The sequence below is a fragment of the Agelaius tricolor genome, unplaced genomic scaffold (assembly GCF_023055355.1).
Source record: "Agelaius tricolor isolate 1412-34295 unplaced genomic scaffold, bAgeTri1.0.p SCAF_38, whole genome shotgun sequence".
In the NCBI taxonomy this organism is placed as follows: Eukaryota; Metazoa; Chordata; class Aves; order Passeriformes; family Icteridae; genus Agelaius; species Agelaius tricolor.
Genome location: NW_027269298.1, coordinates 2,546,650 through 2,562,321, shown reverse-complemented (window position 1 = coordinate 2,562,321; position 15,672 = coordinate 2,546,650). Strand labels below are relative to the sequence as shown.

Below are 15,672 nucleotides of genomic sequence, written 5' to 3'. Positions count from 1 at the left end.
CCAGCCTGTTTTTGCCATGTTTGAGCTTAGATGATGCAGTGGGGTTGGAGTTAAAAACTCCAGCCTGTTTTTGCCATGTTTGAGCTTAGATGATGCAGTGGGGTTGGAGTTAAAACCTGCAGCCTGTTTTTGCCATGTTTGAGCTTAGGTGATGCAGTGGGGTTGGTGTTAAAACCTGCAGCCTGTTTTTGCCATGTTTGAGCTTAGATGATGCAGTGGGGTTGGAGTTAAAAACTCCAGCCTGTTTTTGCCATGTTTGAGCTTAGATGATGCAGTGGGGTTGGAGTTAAAAACTCCAGCCTGTTTTTGCCATGTTTGAGCTTAGATGATGCAGTGGGGTTGGAGTTAAAACCTGCAGCCTGTTTTTGCCATGTTTGAGCTTAGGTGATGCAGTGGGGTTGGAGTTAAAACCTGCAGCCTGTTTTTGCCATGTTTGAGCTTAGATGATGCAGTGTTGAGCTTAGATCTGAGGTGTGCCTGGGGACAGGGGTGTGTGGAGCAAACATCAGCTGGTTAAAGCCAGATGGGCTCCCTGGTCATCTTTCTCTGATCTCCAAGGCAATTTTGCATCATTTTTTAATGTTCTGATGAAAAACTGGGCTGGATGTTGGTGTTGCCTTACTCAGGGCCTGGACAATCCTGTGGTCTTTCCGATTATTCCATAATCCTTTAGGTATTTTTTTTTCTCACTGCTTTCCTGCCTTTTGCCCCCTCTCTTTGCTGTGCTGAGGTTTGAGGGAAGCACAACTGGGTGGAAACCAAACCCAACCTCGCTGCTGCACTCTGAAATCTTGATGGTGATGAGCACTAATAACGTGCCACAGTGAGAGAGTTGGAGCAGACCCAAGGTTCAGCAGGAAGGAGCAGGGTTGGATTTTTTTACTGGCAGCTCTTGTGTGATGAGGAGCATCAGCCACCACTTGTGAGAGCTCAGGAACCCCCCTGCCCTGCCTGCTCTGCCAGGGAAGATGTTCCTTCCTTGTTTGCTGCAATGGCTTTTGTGGAGCTCACAAAACAGATTTTTTTTTTTTCCCTGCAAAATGGTGCAGCTGGAGGCTTCTGCCAGACTCTTGCATTCCAGTTTGAGGATTTTTGGGATGAAAGATGTTGTGCTCTTCACCCCATGTGCCAGCCAGCTGTGTCCAGCTGTGCCACAGGAGTGTGTGGGGCAGGGGAGATGCTGGGCTGGCTGCAGAGCCTCTCTCTTCATCACCCTTTATTTCTTTGGCATTCCCTTCTTTATTTCCATCATCCAAGTGCTTATTCCTCAGCTCAAGCCACCTGGATAACTGGTGGACCCTCCAAGTCAGGGAACCCCCCTGGTTCAGATTTTGGTGCATTCGTGAATGAGGCAGAAACAAAATCCTGGATCTGGAGCTTTTCCCTTTCTTCCAGCCCCAAACCCTTCTGTAATCTTAATGAAAAAAACCCAAACAAAACAAAACCTCCATCCCCATCCACCTATCCTTTATTGGAAGTGCTAAACAACCTTCTTCAGCGACTTTTTCTAATAAAAGGATGTCTGTTAAACAGAGCCCCAGAGAGCTGAGCTGCTTTACAGGGAGCTGTTTGAACTGCTCTCCGTGCTGGCTTTTTAATATACTTTAATACAGTGCTGGCCCTTTTTCTGCATAGTTTTTCCCCATCAAAGCTTTTATCATTCCCACTCTGTTGTCTGAGTGTCACGCAGCTTTAGAGGGGCTTTGGGAAGGGGGGTGGCACATGGAGCAGTGCAGAGCTCCACATTTTACATCCCAAATGCAGATTCACCGGTGACTCATCGGTGTCCAGGGTGGGGAGATGCTCTGAAGTTAAAATCCCAATGACAACAGGCATGGAGCACCCCAGCTGTTCCCTTAACAGGTTGCACTGCGTTGTTTCTTGATTTGTAATTGTATTTATTTGAAGTTTTTCCTGCAGTGAGGGATCACTTACAGCCTGATGGCACCGTGCAGTGCAGGAGCAGCTCTGGGGACAGATGTGGCCCCAGGCAAACAAAGGCAGGAACACAGATGTGCTGCTAGGGCCAGCATCCAGAGAGGAGAAATGGGCATTTCCACAGGTCTGAATCCTGCAGCATGGCTGGGAGCAGCACCAGGCTCTCCAGGATCATTTGGGAGATGCTGCTGGAAAGACACCATCGAATGTCAGCTTGTTCTGTGGGATTTGTGGATGGGCCTGGCTGGGCTTCCTCTCCTAATATTCCATTGAAAATTCTCTCCTGAGCTGTGGGATGTGCGTTTGTGTTCAGGGTGAGGCCCTCACTGACCGGTCCCAGCACTCCAAACCCCATTTCCAGCCAGCAAGGGGGCAGGGAATTTGCTCAGCTGAACATTCTCTTCACAGATGACAACGCATAAATATCCATACATTGTCAACCCTTTTTTTTTTCTTTTTTTTCCTTTTTCCCCTCTTTTTTTCCCCTTTTAGCCCCTCGAACACGCAATTTTGATTTCTCCAGCTGCAAAGCCGAGCGTGTGGATGTTAAATGGTTCAAGAAGTCAAACGTGGCCGGAGCGCAGGGCCCGAAACCGACGCAAACGCTTCCGTGGGGCTTGCGCTCCTCAGGGGGACGTCATTTTGACAAGAGTGGATTTTCCCTCTTTCACAGCCTGTCTCGTACTTGTCTTGATGCTTTGGTGGGAGTCTCATCAGCCGAGCGGAGTTGGTTTTGATGGGGAATTGTTCAAACCCTTCAGGCGCCTCCTCCCCGCGGGCTGGTTTGAGATGATGCTGGCGAGGAGCTGAGGGGCTGATGTCAAATAAGAGGTTTTTGCTTTTGCAAAGCCTGGTTATCTCTTGGTAATGCTGTCAAATGCTCTTTTCTGCAGTCCAAGCACATCGTCCACATCTGGCCAAAATATGGCATGGAAAAAAGATGTTCTGTAGAAAAAAAACCAGCCTTAATAGCAGATGGGGGGGAAAAGCCATTAAAACTCAATTTTCAGGGACTTTTTTTGGCTTTTTTTTTTTTAAATCTAAAATTGGAAAATGTTTTGTTGGTTTGTGGACATACAGGAAACATTGCCTTTTTTCAGTGGACAAAAGCAAAATGCTCCTTAGTATTGATGAGAACAGAAAACCCTTTCTCTTTTCTCTATCCCACTCCTCATTTTTGAGTTTTACACCAGGCTGAGCTTTTCCTCTGGGAATTCCAGACATTGCTGCCATTTTAAGCACATGCAGTTATTTGCAGTGGGATTTTCATGCCCCACATGAGGCACCTGAGCAGGGGCTCACCCTGACCTGGGATTTTTGGGATTTCGTGCTCTGTGAAATGCCCTGTGCAGTGGTAAGATTTTAACGTGCTCTTCCTGGCAGTTAGAAAATGCCAATGCTGAGAAAAAAATCCCAGTTTCCTGTTCCCTTCCCACAAGTAAATACCTGCCAGGCATTTCCAGGAGCTCCACGGGATAGAAACCAGTTTTACCTGTTTGGTTACAAAAATCTCTTTGTTCTGGACAGGAGCTCGAGGGAGGAGTTTCCCCTGACCCTCTGACCTGCTCAGACCTGGGCTGACAGCAGTCACTTCTCTGATCTCATCCTCACCTTTGCATCAGTGCCTTTGGGATGAAGTTTTGTCATTTATTGATAACTCTGCCCTGCTGGCACCAGCAATTGCTGTTCCTTTTTTCCTGGTTTTTTTCCCTTTGTGGCTGCTGGGACCCTCGTTCCCTCCTGCACAGGGTGTTTTCAAGGACTCTCATCCATCTTGGTGACCTTTACCAGCATTGTGTGTTCAAACCTGAGCCCTTAGAACCATCAGGGGGCCGTGGTGATGGGAGCCTGTACTCACACAGGGATAAATCCCATTTTGTTCCCTCCCTTACAACCCCAGGCTGACCACAGTGCACAGCCCAGCTGCTCTTTGTCTCTAAACTCTGATTAAAGGGCTGGGAGGAGGTGCCTGAAGCCACATTTCCCTTTCTCTGTGTGATGATGTGTGAGTGCATTTTTGGCATTTTCTCTCCCGTACCGAGTCTGGCTCTCCCCAGCCCACTGGGTTTGAACGTCTCGTGTCGAAATCCCTCAAAGCTGCAGCTCCCTGCGTGTTCCACACTTGTTCAATCTGTTCCTATTAATTTTTAAAGGCGTTTTTAGCAGCTGATAAGCAGCTGGTGACACTTGGGGAGCTGCTGTGAGGCTGCACAGCGAGCTGGGGGATGCTGGGGGATGCTGGGGGCATGGGGATGGGGTTCCCTTGGGATGCCAGCACCCCCCACGTGCTGCTCCATGTGAGGATGGGGCTCCCCAGCTCTGTCTTTGCTCTCCCTGCTGTTTCCAACCATCCTGGCTCGCTGCAGGTCCTGAGCAGAGCTGAGCTCACACTGGAGGATCTGCCTGAGCATCCCTGACAAAGCCATTTGCATTCCTTAAATCACTGCCTGAAAACATCATGCCTGACTCCTTTTTATTTTTTTTTTTTTCTTCTTGGAGACAGACAAGATCTAATCTATGATATTTTTTCCTTTTTCCCTTTTTTTTTTTTTTTACAGCTGTATGGATTTGTTAGGCCTGCAGGGACCCTTAGATCATCTTGTCTCACCCTGTGTGCAGTAGTGGCTGTGGAAATCCGTCCAGCTTCCCCTTCCACCCTGTCATTTGTGAGCCCTGACACCCTGTCAGAGGAGCCAATTTTGGATTTATTTTTTTTTCAGTGCAGTTCTTTTCTGGGCCCTTTTGCTGGGAGTGATGCACATTTCAGTCACCCCCAGAGCAGTAAATGTGCTGTGTGCAGAGGCAGAGCAGCAGCTAAATTTAAAATCCTCAGTCAAATCGAAGCACTTTGTGGTGGGTGTATTTATCCTCTGTTACAGGATGAGAGGGAGGGAGGTGGTTTCTGGGCATCTCTGGAAAATGCCTTGTGGGTTTCTGCTCTCTCCTGCCTTCCTGCAGGTGGAAATGCATTAATTGATGTCATAGGATTAATTAAAGGAAAAAAATGTGGCGGTGTCAGAGGTCCCTGTGCCATGTGCCATTCTCTTTGGGAAGCCCAACCCAAGAATTTGCCTGCCCAGGGGTAGGAGGCTGCTCCAGACAGAGAGTTTTGTCTGGAAACCTCTTGATGCTTCCAGTGAATCATGGATTTGGGAAATTCAGGGCTTGCTATTTTGAGAACTGAATCACAGAGGAAGTGAGGGTTGTTTCTGTGCTCGGGGGATGATTGATGGAAAACCTTTTTTTTATTTCTGAAATAACATTTATTTCTGGAAGGTATTGCACCAGCAAAGCAGAATCTGTAATAAAATAAAACCCAATCCTTTTATCTCCTTCAGGGAGGGCAGGGAAGAGGAGGAGCAGCACCCAGAGCACACGGATGCCTTGGCTCTGCTGCTGCACTGCTCAGTCTGGAGAGGCTCCATTTGTGTCAAACATGGAATAATTGCAGAGAGAAAAGCTCCTGGTAGTGTTTGTTGGCCTGGGAGAGCTGTCCTTTCCCTTTCTCTTCCTTTGGAAACAGTTCTTGGAAAAGTGAGCAGGAATTGTGCAGTGAGGAAGAACAAAATACACAAATTGGGAGCTCTGATATTTAACACTGGCCTCTTCTTACAGAATAAGAATTTAAACTTTTGTAGGTTTTGTTTTTTGTTTTTTGGGTTTTTTTCCCCAAAAAATGATGCAAACTCACAGAAAAAGATGATCTGACCTTGCCTCAGGAGCTGGGAATTTCTCCTCTCTGCTCTGAACTGCTCCTCCCTACCCTGAGACTTCTGAACACCCTGGTTCAGCTCCTGCTGGCTGCCTGTTTTTCTAGGAATTGGGAATTTAACACAATTTTTTTCCAGGAATTGGGAACTGAACACAGTTGTTTTCCAGGAAACCCAGAGGTGACACTTTGGGGACTGACAGGAGGGGACTGAGGTGTCCAGCTGGGTGATGCTGAGGAAGGGAAGGATCAGACCAGCAGCAGGATCCTGGCACATCCCTCTCTGCTTTAGGTGCTCAGGACTGGGAAAATGAGTGGATAGAAACAGCCTGGTGAAAATACATGAGGAGTTTCTCCTTACTGCAGCTAAAGGTTCGACCATAACTTCCTGCAGCTTTGAATGTTTGGGGTTTTTTTCTGTGTCAAGAGCAGTGAATCCCTGTGATGGCTCTCAATAACCTGGATAAATTGGGCATTTTTTCCTGATGTGAAACCTTCCCTCTGGACAGGAGGAGGGAGCAGGGGGGATATTCTCATATTCTCCTGCCTGCCTCCGTGAGTGGCAGCCTGCATCACTCCTTCTGTCCTTAGAGAAACTTTGGGAGGGACAGTAAGAGCAGCTAAATTGGCAATATTGGAGGGCTGAAGTTCATGTCAGTTACTCTGCAGACTTGCTGGATGCTTGCAGATGTTCTCAGAGTGGTGCAGGGGATGGGTAAATGGTTCCCTGATTGATTTCATGTCTGAATGTGGCTTTGTGGCGTTTGGGAGCCTCCTCCAGCTCAGGAGGAAAGGCTGAGAGCTGAAGTCATGATCTGAACTCAGGGTTCCTGGGTTTAGAAAGGAGAAATTTGCTTCCTTGTGCCCCACACTTGAGCTGCTGTAGGATGCTTGAAGTGATCTTATCAGAGATTTTTAGTTACTCATGAGACCAGGACCTGGCACTTGCAAACAATCCAGGGTGAAGCTCTGCAGCACCAGGAGATGCCCCAGTTTGAGGAGCAGCTTTCAGGGTCCTGGAGCAGCCCCTGCTGATCTGATGGGCTTTGGTGCTGTGTCCAAGTGTCCCCAGTGCCTGAAACATGGATATTTAACAGGCATTTAGTGCTGCAGCTCAGGCCTGGCTGCCTTTGGGGGAATTCTGTTTGCAATGATAACAAACCCCACAAGTTTCCAAGGTGCCGCTCCTCCCTGGAGCCTGGGAGAGGATTAGGGCTAAGGAAATGAACTTCATCCTGAATTCCTGTGCTTCTCCTCCTACTGGTCTCCTTCCTGAGTGTTTCTGCTCAATGTCACTCTCTTTTGAGGTGCTTGGCAAGGGGGTGCAGGCAGAGGAGAGCTCCAGCCCTCTCCTGGTTGTGTGTTCCCACAGCTCATGGGCACCTCGAGTTCTTTTTGCACCTTCCTTCTCTTCTGGGCCTTTTTTCCCTCCTTTTTTTTTAAACCTAAACCTTTTACCTCCTTTTTTTTAAACCTGAAGTGAAGGTGTTTCATCCAGGTGGGTCTGTGCTTGTGCAGGAAGCTGGAGCAGCCCCTCCATCTGTAGAACCAAGAGGGATTCCTGCTACAAGCCCTGAGTAGCTGCAGGGAAGGAAAAAAATCACTGGGAAAGGTCTCCCATCCCTGCAAACACAGCAGTGCCAGGTTAGGAGCAAATCAAAGCAGCAAATCCCAGGCAAATTCTAAAAGCTGCCTTTTACAGTGCACTTAAAACACTCCTGTTTGCTTCCTGCCTCTTTTGTGTACCTTGGAATTACAGGAATTCCTTTGAGCTTAAACGAGTTTTTCTCCTGATTTGTAAAACACAGCTGGTCTCAAACAGCCTTGGGATGGTTCAGCTGCTGCTGCAGGAGGGTTTTAGGAGGGACTTGGCTTCCCTGAGGCTCCCTGTGGCAGAGCTGATGCTGTGCAGGTAGGATGGGATGGAAGCAGAGCTGCAGGATGAGTCCAGCCTGAGGGATCAGGAAAAGCTTCAGGGCTTGGAGCACAGCAGCCCGTGAAGGGTTAAGCTGCAGCTGCCTCCCTTGAGGTGGGAAATTTCCATCCAGTGGGATGGGGACTCCAAAATCAAAAACCCCTGGGTGTGGCAGGGAGGGACAAACCTTGGTCTGTCCATCTGCAGGTGGCCTGGGCATCTCCCACCAGCTCTGGATAGGATTTCACTGGAGGCCGTGACCCTTCCAGAAACTGGGGGCTCTGCAAAATGCAAAAAAAAAAAAAAAAGCAGCTTTTAAACACTTTCCTTTGTGTTGTTTTTACACACAGCTGCATTTTTTCCTTTAGTACCTGGGATAATGATGAAGGAAATCAGGCAAGGAGAATTTTGAGCTCTCTCTCTCTCTCTCCAATAGGTAAATTCCTCTTTGTGCAAGTGGATTGGTTTCATATGGATGCTTCCAATATCTCCTGCACATGCAAAACCTTCCTAAACCTCTTTTTTCTTTTTTGGTGCTCCACATGTTTTGCTCTGACCTCCCAGCTCCCTTTTGGAGCCAAGAGGAAATGGGAACCCAGAGGTATGTGAAAATCTGTAATATTTTCTGCTTCCATCCCAGGCCTTGATCGAAAGGGATTAAATTTAATACAGATTAAAGCCAGTTTCTTGGAAGCAGGTTTGGATATCCGTGTTTTGCATCTGACTAGCTGTTTTCTCCATCTGTTTCAACAAATCCAATCAATACTGGGGGAAAGGGGGGGTGTTTTTGCAGGAGAGCCTCTCCTTGCAGTGTGCAGGGAACCCTTGGAAGTCCCCTAGTCTGGAATTCACTTGGAATATCTCAGGGTGGAGCTGATGAAAGGGCTGGGATGGGCTGGGCTGGCAGCTTTTTAATTGAGAGTCTGGTCCTGGAGTGATAAAACCGCAGAATCTGGACATTAAAGCCCCTCTTGTCCCACCTTCACTAGTCCAGGTTGCCCCAAGCCTCCTTCAGCAATTCCAGGGATGGGGCAGCCACAGCTTTTCTGGGTGACCTGTGCCAGTTGAGTGCAGAATTCCAGGTATGAGGACAGCCCAGGTGACAGCTGTGAGCAGAGCCATGCCCTTGTCTCACCTTCTACCACCAGGAATTAACGTGAGCTGCTCCTTTTCTGTGCTCTGCCTGAGCAGCTTTTTACTTTGGGTGCCTCTGACAGGGGCTTTTCCCTGGAAGAGTTTGTTGGGATGGCTCAGGATGAGGGTTTTGCTTGAGTGCCTGACTTTGGGCAGCCTGAGTTATGGACTGGGGTCAGAGAAGGACCTGGAGCCCTTTGGCACCTGGAGGTTGTGGAGCAGCTGGCCCACAATCTGGGGAGTAAACTGAATTAAATCTGACTGAATTCAAATGTTTAACAGGAACAGCTGATTTCTGACAAAGTTTAGCCTGTCCTGGTGTTCCCTATGGCATAAGACAAATATTGGGGCCGTTTTTGGGCTTGTCTGTCCATCCTCTCCTTTGCATCAGTGCTGTGGGGTCAGGAGTTGCCTGCAGGACCCTTTCCCCTCATTATTCCTGGTTGTTACATCCATGGAAAGCACAGATATGATACTTACAACCACCCTGCTTAGCATGGGGTGGGCTCTGAGCCTTTTCTAGGCTCCCCACAGCCTGCAGAGATCCATCCAGAGCATCCTGGCCAAGGTTTGGACCACCTGTCCTGCTGCTGCTCCCTTCCCCATGCTCCCACACCTGGGCACGAGGTGTCCTTGTGGCAGCTCAGGATTTGCAGAGTGCCTCTGTAAACCCATTTACCAGCATTTGAAGTTAATTTGTGCTTTTAAGGATTTTTTTGATTTTTTTTTTTGCCTTTTTCCCCCCTTCCTGCCCCTCTTTCCGGGCCAAGTGCCCAGCACAGCTTGGTGGCTTTCAGCAGGGGCTGTCAGCGCCCACGTCCTGCCACGTGTTCCACACCTTCCCACACTCCAGCCCCCTCCTCTGCTGCTCAGAGCTGGGCATCCTGCCAGGTTCATTAGGGAACAGCTCATTAGGGGCAGGGGAAGGAGCTGGACGGAGCAGAGGGGCAGTGTTGGGGTGTGGAGTGGGAGGTTCTGCCTGGTGCTCACCTGAGCGTCTGCTCCAGGCACCTGAGCCAAGCTCCAAGCCCAAGCCAGTTTTGTTTGTGGTTTTCCCCCCTGTAATTTGCATGGGAAAAGCCCAGTTCCCCTGCCTCATTACCCTCCTTCCCCAAAGGACAAGCTCTTTTTGTAACCATCACAAAGCCGTGCAAACCAGCCCTCCCTAGTTACACGCTTAAGAGCCAATTTTGTAATATCTTTAATCAGGAGGGAGCACATCCAGCACCCATGGGTGCTGCTGAGCTCACTGCTCCCTCTATTCCAGGGCCATCAAATCAGTCTCTGTGCCCTGCTCAGCTGAAGGCTCTTTCCCAGCTCATCTGGGTTGATTTTGGTGTTGGCTCACTTGAGAAACTGCTGGGTTTCCCCCCCTGAGGCTTTTAAAGTCCCATCAAAGGCAGCTCCTCGCTGCTATCACATAGAGATAATAAAAGTCCTGAACGAGGCAGTGGCTCAGTGGAGGAGAGAGCCCATTAAGGAGCAGAATAACTCTTTATTGCTGGTGTATTAGAGGAACTCAGCAGCACAAAGCAGGCACTGGAGTTTCAGGGCATTAATTCCTGTGTTTGGAGCTGAGCAGGGCCGTGGCTGGGCTGCTTTGCCTTCTTCTCTTGCTGCCTTTGGATCTTCTCTGTGTCCTGGGAAGGTGAGGGACCTGCCCTGCCCTTCCCCTGGCCAGGTGGGACAGAGGACATGGACACACAGACACCTCTGACACACGGACATCGGGGTTTAGGGACACCAGAGATGTGTGGCAGTGTTCCCTTCCTTCCTCAGCTGGTCTGTGATGGCAAAAGACAAATTGGTGTCTTAAATATGGGAGATGGGGTGTGTGCATCTGGATAACTTATGATGGTGTGACAGAGTGCAGAGATTTTCTAGCAGTAGCCATAAATCCACCTGAATTGTTCTTTTCTCCTCCTGGTAAGGGAACAGTGCTGGTTTTGCAGTGACTGCTCACTCTTGAAAGGTTTCATGATTTTAGACACGATGCCAGCCCCAAAGAGCCCAAAATGAACCTGTTAAAATCCTACACAAGCCCTGTTCCCACTGGAAATCAGCAGTGGCTTTGCCCAGTGATTTAATACTTGCATCCCCAGCACGTAATGTGGCCAAATCATGGGTTTAATGCAAAATAGTGATGGTTTAATAACTTTGGTTTTAAAAGCCCATTCAAGCACTTTACAGCTAATGGGGCTGGGGAAGAGGAGGAGCTGCCAGAGCTCTGGGACCAGCAATAAAGCAAATGGAAGTGGCAGGGAAGGATCCCTGGTGTTTGTTGGAGGAGGGAAGAGGCTTTACCATGCCCAGACTTCCCCATCTGTTGCCGTAAATACAGGGACAGAAGCCTGGATGTGCCATCACAGGAAAACCTCCCTGGCTTTGATTTGAAATCCTTATCAAATATGTATCAGCACAAATCAGCTCAGCTGGCACCTCTCCAGAAGCTGGATGCCAGCAAACACCACACCTGGCATGAGAGGGAGTGGGAGGAGAAGCTGTGGCACACCTGGGCAGGTGAAGTGGGGCCACTGGGGAAATCCTTCTGTGAGCCCTCAGCTCATTCCTGCTCCCAGGGTCACTCCTGGAGTGCCCAGAGCTGGAAAGTTCCTCCTATGCAAAGTGTTCTCCAGCCCAGCTGGGTCAGTTTGTTTTTTCAAATGAAAAAACAAAGTTTATTTTAGAGTTTTCTAGATGCTCAGAGATACCATCAGCCATAAACAATGCCTTAGGAAGTAGAAGAGCAGTGAACATCATAATTTATTTTCTGTTTAGCTTTGGTTTATTTCTGTAATTCCTAAAAGAAAGTCTTGGGAGTAAAGAAGAAAAGTGGTGATTTTTTTTTTATTGAAGTAGTGTGGCTATTGTGGTTTTTATTTAATTCTTTTCAAAAATTCCATTTCTTTACTCACTTCGTTGTTTTCCAAAATGACCAGTGATGACCAATGACCAAAATTTCCCACTTTGAGTCTTGATTATTATTTTATTTTATTTTATTTTATTTTATTTTATTTTAATTTTTAAAATTTATTTTATTTTATTTATTTCTTTATTTTAATTGTTTTTATTTTTATTTATTTTATTTTATATATTTATTTTTTATTTTGTTTTATTTTATTTTATATTTTATTTTTAATTATTTTATTTATTTTTATTTTATATTTAAAGTTTATTTTTATTTTTATTTTCTTTCTTTTTCCCATGAAGTGCAGAACTTGGGGCTTTTTAAAACCCAAAGTCACCTGCAGGGCTCGTGCCTCACTTTGTGGTGCTGTTGTTTTGCAGCAATGATTTCTCTGGTCACTAAATGATCAGCTGGGTGGTTGGATTGAACCATAAACACAAAAGCTCACTGGAATTTCAGGAATGTGAAGGGCATCCCTCACTTTTCATGGCAAAACCACCAGAAATGCCCCCACGAAGCCTTCGCAGGTCAGTGGTAGAGAAAAGTGTCTGTGCACCACCTGCATGTGGTACCTTTATATTCCTATTTATATTCCTGCCATCTTATTGTCAGTGGGATGTTATATATAGCTTTTATGGTAATTTTGTGTGCTGAATGCAGTTTCCAGGGAAGAAATTGCATTGAGAAATGGGTGAAGAAGTAATAATAATAGCAATAATCTGCATAAGGCCCTGTTGTTAAAACCCACAGCCCTACATCTCCTGAAGAAAAATGCACAGTTAAGAGAATAGTTTTCCAAACAACATCTCCAAATGACTTGGAGGGTGGCTTTTGGCAAGGGATGGAGTGGCAGGACGAGGGGAAATGGCTTTAAACTGGCAGAGCTTTGGGTTAGATGGATATTGGGAAGGAATTCCTGGTTGTAAGGCTGGTGAGGCCTGGCAAAGTTGCCCAGAGAAGCTGTGCCCCATCCCTGAAGTGTTCAGGGGCAGGTTGGAATATCTGCTTGATTTGTTTTGGTGTGTCCTGGCATTCCAGGAGCAGGGAAAAGCCTCAGCTGGGATCAGGGGCCCTCCTGCTGCCCTGTGGGTGTGGGGCAGACCCTGAGCTAACCCCAGAGCCAGAATCAGGCCTGGGTTTGCCTGCAAATAAGGAGCTGTTTTACAGGGGAGAATGACACACAGTTCAGCAAACACTTAAGGGCTGAGTTAGTTTTAATAATGTTGTTTAATCCTGTAGAAATTGAGAGGATTACTTATCCTGAACACTTCCCTGGCTGGGGGCTGGGATCTGTGAGGAGTTGGCCTTGCACAGGGCCTGTCTTGATCTTAGGGGATGTTGGGAAAAATATTCCTGATATTGGGACAGCCCTTCTGGAGATGCTTCAGGGAGGCTTTTTGTGCCTGAGCCCTCACACTGGGTGGCTTGGCTTTGTCACCTGATGTGGATTTGGGATCTGTGGGTTTGGGATCTGTGGGTTTGGGATCCCCCCTCGGCTGTGCTGGCTCCTCACTTCCTCACCTGAATGTGGATTTGGGATCTGTGGGTTTGGGATCCTCACTTGGCTGTGATGGCTCCTGACTTTCTCACCTGAGTGTGGGTTTGGGATCTGTGGGTTTGGGATCCTCACTCGGCTGTGCTGGCTCCTAACTTTCTCACCTGAGTGTGGATTTGGGATCTGTGGGTTTGGGATCTGTGGATTTGGGATCCCCACTCAGCTGTGCTGGCTCCTCACTTTCTCAGCTAAGTGTGGGTTTGGGATCTGTGGGTTTGGGATCCATGGATTTGGGATCCTCACTGGGCTGTGCTGGCTCCTCACTTCCTCACCTGAATGTGGATTTGGGAATCTGTGGGTTTGGAATTTGTGGATTTGGGATCCTCACTGGGCTGTGCTGGCTGTTGACTTTCTCACCTGAGTGTGGATTTGAGATCTGTGGATTTGGGATCCCAACTCAGCTGTGATGGGTCCTGACTTTCTCAGCGGAGTGTGGATTTGGGATCAGTGGGTTTGGGACCCATGGGTTTGGGATCCCCACTGGGCTGTGCTGGCTCCTCACTGGAGGCAGTGCCAGGCTCTGATGTGCCAGGCTGAGCAGAGCTTGGGGCTGCTCAGCAGAGAGCAGAGGGAGCCTTGCAGGGAAGGAGAACAGGGAACTTTTCCATTTCCCTGGAAGTCAAACCCCGCGGTGGCACTGTCTGATTCATAAACTGGATTTTTACTTCAGAAGGCTAAAAATAGAGCATGGAGGAGACTCATTCAGTCAGTCTGGGACTTCCCTGGTGCTATTTTAAGCCCCCTGGAGCAGGGCTGGGGGTGCCAGTGGAGCTTCCAGGCTCTGTGCCCTGTCTGGGCTGGGTGTTCCAGGTACCACTCGAGGTGTTCTGTGCCCTGGTGAGCCCTGGAGCCTCTCAGGGATGTTCTGTTCCCTGTTTTCCACATGGAAATCACTCACTTTTTGGGTGATTCCCAAAAATCAGCCTGACAGCCAGGCTGGCATTCATGGCCCGTGAAAAATGGGAGGGATGAAGGTTGCAGAAGAGTGTGGAGGAAAAGGATGGTGTGAGATGAGGCTCTCGTTGATGTCCTGGGATAAAAATGTGGCTCTGAGTTCATCCCAGGAGAAAATCCAGGGTTGTGGTCCCTGGTGGGTGGTGTGGAGGTGGCTCAGCAAACCAGGGGAGCATCCCAAAGTAAAATTCCTGAATAAAGGGTTGGATGCAGGGCAGCCCCAGGCAGCAGCAGCCCCCAGGGGTTGGGTTTGTACACCTGGAGCCCACTCAAGAGGCCCTTTATCCATGTCCCATCCCAGGAGACTGGAAACCAGTCCAGAAATAACAGGTTTGCTTTTATCACTCCAGCTTTGAAATGGTGAATGTGAACAAGGGTGAAACACACTTTAAATCTACCTCAAACCCATTCTTTGTTCCTCTTCATTGAAAATTCCCCATAGCAATTAAATCTTCCATCAAAAATGAGAGTTCTTCTGAAAATCCTGGTGGTTTTATTGCTTCTGATTGCAGTGCTGATGAGAATATTTTGGTGTTGAATCACTCCTGGCTGTTTTCTGCCAGAAAAGGGCGATGGTCTGCACCCACCTCTGACAAACTGATGATGCATCTTTATTGAATTGCAAGAAGCCAGAGCTGTTCAGCCTTGGCAAGTTTTGCCTCAATAAGATCATTCTGTGTGAGGAGAGCCACGAAAGGAGTTGTAATCCTTTTGTAATAAAACACAAACTAAGAGGGTTTTTTCCTCAATGCTTCTTAGTGTTGCATAAAACCTGTCAGGGCAGGTCTGGGCTCATTAAATGAGTGTGGGGATGGAATTTCCTCAGATGAAGCTGTTCAGTAATATCCTGAGGGCTCAGTGTCTTTTGTGCTCAGTGGTGGAAGCTAAAGCAGGGTGCTGCCAGCCCTGGTGGTGACACTGTGACACTCAGGGGGGACTGGAGCATTTCCAATCCAGCTCCAAGCACCAGACTGGGGGTCCCTGGGCTGCCACCAAACCTTCCTGTGTCCTCAGTAAGCACTCCAGCCTCTTTTTCTCTCATTTCCAGGTGATCTCTGCAGTATCCAGGCTCTCCTTCCACAGTATTGCTCAAACCAAAGGAATTAGGTAAGATCCTTTCAATATGATGCCTTAAAAAATAACATCTCTCTCTCCCCCTCCCCATATTCCTTGTATTTAATCACATCAGACTCTGCACATAATGGGGTTGAACAGACACCTTTGGGATGCAGGTAGGAATAGCTGCAGATGAAATAAGTGAAAATATTAGGAATTGTGTACCCTGTTTGTGCTGGGGAGGGCAGCAGGGACAGTTTTGCTGTCTCTGGCTGGAGGTTTTGCTCATCTCCACGAGGGATCCCAGGAAAGCCAGCAGTGCCCAGGAGCTGTGGCATCACCCCAGTGTCCCCAGTGTCCCCTGTGCAGGAGAGCCCAGGGACCTTTCTGCCCCAAACAACCGGGAAATGTCCCCTGGCGGTGTCACAGGCACATCCTTGGTGTAGGATTGCAGGGTGTGCTGCCTGCTCCTCCTCTGAGGGAGCAGTGCAGAAGGAATTAAA

General features: G+C 48.1%; 1 protein-coding gene across 7 annotated transcripts in view; it reads left to right on the top strand.

Moving 5' to 3' along the window:
• The window catches only part of VAV2 (vav guanine nucleotide exchange factor 2), a 120,211-nt gene that overhangs the window by 57,475 nt on the left and 47,064 nt on the right, over window positions 1-15,672 (top strand). For all 7 annotated transcript variants that reach the window (XM_071453930.1, XM_071453926.1, XM_071453928.1 and 4 more), the window contains exon 3: window positions 15,162-15,220. In XM_071453930.1, coding sequence (XP_071310031.1) covers window positions 15,162-15,220 — 59 coding nt within the window. The remainder of the gene's footprint in view (window positions 1-15,161; window positions 15,221-15,672) is intronic.